The 8951-nt window shown below is 30.8% G+C and overlaps 1 protein-coding gene across 5 annotated transcripts in view; it reads left to right on the top strand.

Moving 5' to 3' along the window:
* Positions 1-8951, top strand: part of LOC111625710 (sorting nexin-3-like) — a 62668-nt gene that overhangs the window by 34756 nt on the left and 18961 nt on the right. The window contains exons 5-7 of one of the 5 annotated variants that reach the window (XR_002756774.1): positions 4132-4275; positions 4511-4850; positions 4935-5043. Coding sequence is in view for 3 of the 5 variants with exons in the window: in XM_023368927.1 (XP_023224695.1) it covers positions 4132-4275; positions 4935-4968 (178 nt within the window). In the remaining 2 variants the exon portion in view is untranslated. Of the gene's footprint in view, positions 1-4131; positions 4276-4510; positions 5044-8951 lie in introns of those variants that run through there. The other 4 variants (XR_002756773.1, XM_023368927.1, XM_023368928.1 and 1 more) reach the window with 4 other exon arrangements.

Below are 8951 nucleotides of genomic sequence, written 5' to 3'. Positions count from 1 at the left end.
AAGAAATTGATCTAAAGTTGATTGTCTTACTATTTTAATCAAAATTTTTCTCAAATGCGATAGCGCATTGTCGTTTATATTGCGTTGTCGTTTTCTATTGCCACTATGACTTTTTTCTTTCTTGGATGCCATATTGATTAAATATATAAATCACAAAACTGAAAAAAGAAGCATAGCGCAAACACTCGGAAAAGCAATGCTTAACTCACGCATGCCTAACACCAACTAAAATTTGACACAAAATACCGTTACGTTCGTTATCCGAGACAAATTTTTTGCAAAATAAAAGTTCGTTAACCGATTTGGTCGTTAACCAGGACGTTCGTTAACCGGGGTTCCACTGTAATCCTGTTTGTCTAATACAAATTAAACTTGTAGTTTGCATGTTTGTTGTAAAAATGATGTTACAAACTATCTGAAGAACTTTATAAATAATCACAGCTTAGAAAGATTGCAAATGTATAATCACAAGTACTTTCAATAATTCACACATTATTGCCTTCAATATTTGGAATAGTGTTCCAAATCCTGGATGATATGTGAATTATTGAAAGTACTTGTGATTATACCTTTGTGATCTAAAAATGTTTCTCAACAAAACTTTTAGTATGTATATACAGTCGACCCCCCCCCTATAAGATCATTGATTATTCCGTTTTATATGAATTCCATGTTGTACGAGTCACTTAAATTTTACAAATACGTGAGCCGTTCACAGCCTGGTACACGTATTTGTAAAATCTAAGTGACTCGTACAACATGGAATTCATATAAAACGCAATAATCAATGATCTTATAGGGGGGTCGACTGTACCAGTAGATATTTTATTTAAAAAGAAAATTAATATCGTTTTGTATAAAATAAATTGTTAACTCTTTCTTAACTCTTAGCTTTTTTTTCCAGCGTTTTAAAGCCCATCATAATATGAGCTCATTAATTCATTTCTGCTTGAGGTCCACCAGTAGTCAAGCGGTTCTGTTCCCTTAACAATAGGAGTTTGGTCATGGGTTCGCACCTCACCAGACGTGCTGACCACATGGAGTTTTCAGGGTTTTCTCCACATCTGTAACACACGAATAGGGGCCAGTTATCCTTAAAAAGACCTCTTGGAAGGCATCGCTCTAGACAGATTACCCAAGTATTGCATTGCTGTAACTTAACAAAACAAACAAACATATCTGTTTGACATTTATTAATTTCTCATCTTATCTTTAATATTTTTGAATTATATTGAGCTTAGGTTGCCATATTTTCCTCAAAAAAAAAGGGGGGGGATTTTGTCAACAAAATTATGCACTATTGGAAAAAATGTTGCTGACAATTTTAGAATAGTTACAGCATCATCTAGTTGTTGTTTGCAGCTAACTGTCAATTGTATTTATTGGGCATTTAAAATATGATTATCAGTGTAAAATAAAAAAAAACTACTTATGGGCAAATTAATAATGTAAACAGTAAAATAAACCTAAAAAATCCTGTTTTACCAGGTCCTACATTTTTTGTGTAAACTTCTAATTAATTGAGATATTTAGTTGACTTTAGTCTCTTGATTATCTGATATTTATTTGTTTTTTCATTCCTAATATACTGTCATTAATTAATTTTTTGATAAGGATAAAAAAAGTTTTAAAACTAGTTTTAAATTAAAGGTGCTAAACAAAGAGTTAACAGTTTATTTTTACTAAACATTTTTAAAAATGTTTCATAATCAGATCCTCAAAGCACATCATTGCTTGAGTTATGGAACTGTTCAGTGTCCTCGTGGTTTTTGATTTTCTGAATAGGAAGAGTTGACTGTTAAAAGGCAGATCTTTTGCAATCTTGATATTCCTGTTTATTGTGTGTTGATGTTCATAGGCTGTATTTGCTTTGTGACTGTACACCATATTGTATGCTTTTGTTCTTCTGACATTTTTTCCTGTTCTTTCTAACTTCTAGGACTTGTAATTAAACAGTCCATATCTGATTGCATATGTCAAGATATAACATGAGCAATGTCGTCACCTTTCACATAAGCAAGATGACCAATCAATTTTGCAACTTTCAGGTTCTTTAGGAAATACAAGAACTTGAACATAAACCGGATGTCCAGAAGGATTATAAGAGTGTATTTTACAATGTGGAAGAGGCTTTCCCTATTCAGGAAGATTCTTTTTTATAAATTGAATCTAGACTTTCTAATCTTCTTAATTCTTCTTTCTTGGAGGTAACAGCCACTTCCTGGAATCCCCAGTACAATGAGTACAAGGTTATCTGATCACATAAAAGGTGAAGGGGGGTCACTTTTGGCCTGGTGCTTAAGGAAAGAAGACCACAAAAAGGAGAAAGACTTTACAGTGTCCAGTGCCAGAGAGACTGGTAATGCTAGAACTTCAAGCAGGAACTCCAAAATTTCCCAGTTGAAATTAGTGTGTTACAGCCAGTCTATCAGCTTAATGAGTCCTAACGTGTGACATGCTATTGAGATCAAATATACAAAAAAAATCCCAAAAACCAAAGAAAAGGAAAACAGAAGCAAGTATTTTGTGTGTGAGGCCAAAGCGATACTTGAGCTCACGTGTTAAAAATTTAATAAAAGTGTCAAATCAAGGGATTGAGCTTTGATTCTAACGCTTGTAAAAACTGGAAGAGAAACCTAAATAAAATTAGGAAAGAATAAAATTATTAGTCAAGGGGGGAAAAAGTTTTTAAATAACCTTAAAAGGAAATCTAGTGTGAAGATTTGTTGGACTTGCGAGAATTTGAAACAATAGTTAAATATGAGCAGGAGTTTTAAAGTGCAATTAATTACTCTTGATCAAATAAAATGTGGTGTCAAATTTGACCCTTCATAGCCCAAAATGGTCTGTTATCTACCTGGATACAAGAAACCAACCGATCACATAGCTAGAGATTTGGGGAAAGAATCCTTTTAAAGCCTGGATCTCAAGGACAAAAGCAAACTTTTCTTTATCTCATGTTATGAGTTATCTGACTAGTCTTCAGTGCTTCACCTTACTGCCTTGGACTGTTTTGGTTTTCGACACTTCATCACTGGACTTCCCAACACTCAGTGAAACATCTCAATCAACCGCCCTGGGACCATTGATTCTACAGATCAGCTTCAACGGTTTACAAGATGAACTATAGAATAAGATTTAGTGTAAATAAACAGGTTTATTTGCACCTGTAGCTGTCTACCTCGCTTCCATTCACCCCATATCTGATAAATACTGATGTTTGTTTATCATCAATTCGGCAACTTCACATGTTTAAGAAGCACCCACGTGGCCTTCATGTACCCAGGTATTCTTTCTTATCCTATCTGTCATTTTCACTACTACTTGTCCCCTACTTTATATTTTCTTCTAGTTATAAATTAGTATTGAGAATTAGTGTTAAGGAAAATTTACATAATTATTATTGTTAGGTTCTTTTTCTTCTAGTTGTGATAACTTTTAATTGTTCTACCAACCATTGGATTTTGAGAGACTGTAAATCTAAACCCTTTGAGCTGGAATCTTTGTACCTGTATTTTATAATCATTCAAATTAAGTTTCTTTTTTATCTTTTACTTTACATGTATTGTTTTTTCTGGGTGTTGTTTTTGTTAGACAACAAAACTCTTCTGTTTTGAAGAAGTGATAACATCCACAATCTTCTTTTAGGCTTGTTTTTTTTATTTTTTATTATTTTCCATTAAGATATGAACTGAACTACTTGAACTATAAAAAACAGCAGCACAAATTATTGCTTAAGAATTGTCCATTTTCTAGATCTCGGATAAACATTCCCAAATTGAACTGATGCTCGCCAAAAATTGTGTACATGTGCTCGCCAAGTGACAAACATTTTGGCAAAAAGCAAACATTCAGCATTTGGCAAATACCAAATGTGTTAATGTGTCCTAAAGGTCAAATGTAATACTTTACAAGTTTTTATTTTCAAATGACTTTTATAAATATGAAGAATGAAATAACAGCTAAGTTGAATATTTAAATTTGATTATGATTTTATAAATATTGTTAATGTAATAATAATTAAGTTTTAATAATAACAAGTCCGAAATAAGTTCTGTTTACATTAGTTTTAAAATATGTATTAAAATTAATTCATTAATATTTATTTTAATTGATACTTTTTTCCCCCAGAGTTTTTTCAATATCCCTTTATTTGTCAAATAAAACTGTCCATCTGTTTTCACAAACTAAATTTTCAATGGATGAAATATCATCTATAGTGATTGGAGGTGACATAAATGTTTGTAACTCTGAACCATTACCAAAAGCAGAAAGGTAATTTTTCTACAGTTTTATTATAAATTCATTACACACATTTTAAAAGTGTAATCAAATTAAATATATATCAAATTATTTAGTAATCATCCTAATGACAAATTTCAGAACTGACAATATTTTTTTTAATATAACTTTCTGTAAAAAATTCTTTTGTTCATTTAAGCAAATTGAAAATTATTGTGACATAAATTGCTTTGTTTATGCTGTATTAATTTATAATTTCTGATTTCAGAATTTGATGACACATTTTTATGAATATCTTATTTGGTGATATAACAAATGATTTGTATTGTGACTTGATCAAGTCATTTTTTCTTTTTCTCTCTGGGCTCTCTTCCCCTTCCAATTGGACTACTACCATTCTTTTTTGCAATCTATCTTTTCCTAGTATTGGTTGGCCTTAGGCAGTACTTCCAAAAGAAGGGTCATGGGACAGTATCAAGGAAGAAGGGGTCATATTGGATGTACTTCTGTCAGAGGAAGGTGGTGAGATAGTGAGCATGGGAAGACTTGAAAGAGGACTAAGAATCCATTTCCATTGTGAATTGACTTAACAGAATTTCATTGACAAAGTATTACCTGGGTCAATAGATCTCCAAATTTCATATGAAAATATTTGTTTCACCTTAAAAAATTTTTTGTTGTTTTCAATCTAGATCACCCAGTAGAGAAGCCAACAGACATGTATGAGCAGACCAGGAGTAGCATGGAAGAAGTAAGAAAAACCCTCTTAGAAAAAGGAAATTCGTAAAGAAAAAAAGGAAGGTAGAAGTGCTGTCAATCGTTATCTTCTCAATCTATCTTAATTTTCTTCACATTTTTTTACTAATCCAGCTATCTAACCCTTTGGGCCGTAATAGATCTAACCCTTTTAGATATAATCTTAAAAGTTAAGTTTTAAATATAGATTTTAAATACATTTAGATTAGGTTTTTAATTTTTTTTTGCATGTTGAAAAGAGTGTGTGTGTGTATATATATATATTTTTTTTTTTTTTGAAAATTCACCTGACAATAAAAGTATAAAGAAAGAAAATTTTTATCTAACATTTTAAAACATTTTCTTTATATTTTTATTGTCAGGTGAATTTTCAAAGTTTTTTTTGACTTACAGTATAAACAAGTGTCATCCTGTCACTTTCTTGATTCAAATCCAGTCCTTGACTTCTAAAATTTCTCAGTAATATACATCAGAGTATTATTTTCTGTCTATTGCCCATGATAAATGATAACATTATGAACAGGCCATGGTTGAAACTGTGTCATACAGCTTTAATATGCTGGTTCCTTGTATTGAAAAATCAAATTGTAATAGAACTTTCATCACAAATTAATCTGAACTTTTATTACACAGCTCAATGGTCTTTTTGATCTCATATTGTTTCATACTAATGTGTAAGATTAATGTTTTTCTAACATACTGAATAATTTTTCATAAAAAAAATTTCTAACTTGATCAAAATAGTGCCAATCAAAATGTTTTCTTTAGATTCAAGTAATCTTTTGTTTGTGATAGTGTGAATTATTTGTAGCATTTACTGGATAGAAATAAGTAAAATTGAATTTGTAATTTTATGTAATCTGTCTATATTAATTGATATTAAGTTTTAAATCTTAAAAATTTTATGATATAGAATAAGTAGTTTCTCATTAACTAACAGCTTATAATAGAATTAATAATTATTTTAAATTTAAACAGTAATCTTATTTTTCAATTCTAAAATGCCTTTGTTTTCAATCCGTTTTTACTTATGTGAGATTGGGGATAGAACAAATCGAAAGCAAAAGAAAAAAAAATTGTTAATTTCTACGATGGGCCAATAAAAGGAACAAGTGAACAGAATAAATCAGAGTTTATCCACTGCTCTTGGGTGAAACAAGACAAAGGCACCAAACCAAAATGTAACGGAATAATAAGTTAATTTGCTGACAATTTTATCCCGAAGGATGTACAGTGCATCAAGGGTTTCTTGCGTAGTACATTAGAATCTTGACAATAATCTTAAGAATCCTTCTTTGTTAGAGATTTGCATGGTAGAGACAAAGAATTTGATTTTAAATCCTCACAACCTTTTCTCAGACTTGAAATTTCATTGGATATCTTCATTCCACTATTTAAAGTACTCCCTCGCACCTTCATTTTACAATCCACTATGATCATTTTCCACTTCCTCTCGCTCATCTACTTGGTGACTGCTTCCATGCTCACGAACCACCCTTCACACACCAACTCTGAGAAGAACCTACTTCCCATCAACCTCTTTTCTTCCATTTTCCCTGGGCTTAACAACCATACCAGTCATTCCATTATGACTAGGGTGGAACTTGTTAGGCATAAGAGACACTTATATAAAACAGAAAAATGTCTTATGTTTGCAGTTCAAAACAATAATTAGTAATCATCATAAGTAGTGCATTTGGTGCAATAATAAACATTTTTGATTATACTGCATGATGATTACGTTGATTTAAATGAGCTTCATGGTAATGAGCCTGTAATTTAAACTTGTTTATAATGTTTAAAATGCTTTTGGGAAGACAACATTATGATGCAACATTAAAATGAAAACTTATTGTAAATGCAGAAGAGCATGGAAATGATGAAAATTAACTATAGTTACATAGTTTTACTCTAACACAATTTGAAAATTAGGGATATTCCCATACAACACAACTTTTGGTTTTACTCTAACATGGTTTGAGAAATCAGGAAATCCTCCATACAAAATTTCACAATTTTTAAGTGCAAACTCAGTTATTTGATATTTTTTTTATATGATTAAACGTGTGTGGGGTCTCAAATTTGCACTTGGATTTTACAATATTGAAATTTTTTTATTTCTTTTGTGCCATTTGTTAGGTTTACTTTAATAAAAACTGACAGTGCCATGTTTTTCTTCTTTGTAAAAGGAAGCACTTCTGATTCATGGAGAAAAACAGTTTAGTTCCTCTTAAAATGATAGTTTGAATGCAATGTCTCACTTGTCTATCCACAAGACCACCTGACTTCCTCATGTTGGAAGATGATATTTGATCAATATTTGAATAATTCTATTGGATGAAGGTTAGTATAAAAAGTGAAAGGTCACATTCCAACTTGCTCTCATCTGATGTTTGTACTGGATGTCAAATGTTCAGCCAATGCTCATTTTGGCACCCTTGCTGAGCACCCAATGCTTTAGTCATCCCTCTCCTAGTTCTCCAACCAAGGACTCTCAACACTCCATTTCAGATGTATGTGAACATCAGGTAATATGATAGTACAGTAGAACCTCGAAAACTCGGCCTAATGGGGACCGAAGGGTGGCCGAGTTTGTTAAAATGCCGGGTTATCGGGAATGGGGTTAAAAAAAATAAGTACAAGTGTTTCCTCAGAAAATACNTAACAACAAAAATGTTATAACAATTTATATAATGAAAGTATTTGCAAATAATAATTAAATGATTACATTACCTTCTAAAAAGATGTTATGCAGTTTTTGAACTACAAGTTATTTGTTTTGGTTCACATTATACTAATAACTATCAAAATCAGTTATATACAGTACTTCAAAAAATAGTTTGTTCATAAAACTGAAATATTGAAAACTTTGTATCAGGAATATTTATAGCTCCAAACCTTCTTGTAAAATCTTCTTTTCTAAACAATTCTCCAGTAACTTATTACCTTGGTAATGACTAACATTTTCAATCATTCCAGCTGGACCTTCAGGTCAAACATAAAAGTTGCATTTTTAAAAAAGGTTAGTCAAATGCATTTTTGTACTCTCAATTTCAAAAAAGAATGTTTATTAAGAATGTAAGTGAACCTGATGTAAGCCTATAAATCAGGTCAAAAACATTTCTTTCTTATATATATATTTTCTGGAATGAGAAAAGTTTCTTGTGTGCTTTATTTCAATGGGTTCCAGTTTGTGTTAAGTTTTTCACATGATCCCTCTTCAGAATTTGATTTTAATTTGCTGACTCCTTTCTCTATTGATACGAAATAAGAACAAATTGCATATATATGAAATAAACATAAACAAATAATTTTGAATTATATTTAGTAAAGTAAAACATAACTTTTAAATTAACTTTAAAAGCATATTAGTGGTTGTTACACTTTTAAATAAATACATATTTATTTTTATTAATTCTTTTTAACGACTTCCAAATGACCCTTAGTAATTGACTCCTAGGTAATCTGTTTGGGATCTCTGGTCATCAGGTTGGGAATTCCTGTTGCAAACCATTATGCAAAACTTTAAACAAATTTAAACATTAAAATATAAAAGTATTCTTTGTGCTGTAGTCCCAGTTTTAAATTTGTAACAATGATATTTTGTACATGTCAAAAATATTTATAATGCTTTATTTTATTTGTTTTTATAGTCTTGTCTTCTGTCAATATGTATAACATCTGAAAACTGAAATTTTTCATCTTTGCATTGGAGATAAAGTTATTTTTAGAATATTTTAACTTTTGAATTTAAAAGATTTATATTACAGTACAGTAGAGCGTCGATTTTCCGAAAGTCAATTATCCGAAACGTCAATCATCCGAAAGAATTCCAGTCGGCAAATTTAAATTTTGCCAGTGCTGTGGCGCTTCAATCTTTGGCTATGTCTTGGGCTACTCAAATATTTTACGTTTTTGATACTAAATTAACATCTGAAGTATAATTTTTTATT

The sequence above is a fragment of the Centruroides sculpturatus genome, unplaced genomic scaffold (genome assembly GCF_000671375.1).
Source record: "Centruroides sculpturatus isolate CEXI.00-Female unplaced genomic scaffold, Cexi_2.0 scaffold78, whole genome shotgun sequence".
Lineage (NCBI taxonomy): Eukaryota > Metazoa > Arthropoda > Arachnida > Scorpiones > Buthidae > Centruroides > Centruroides sculpturatus.
Note: the sequence above shows the minus strand (reverse complement) of the source record. Positions and strands in the feature narration are given on the sequence as shown.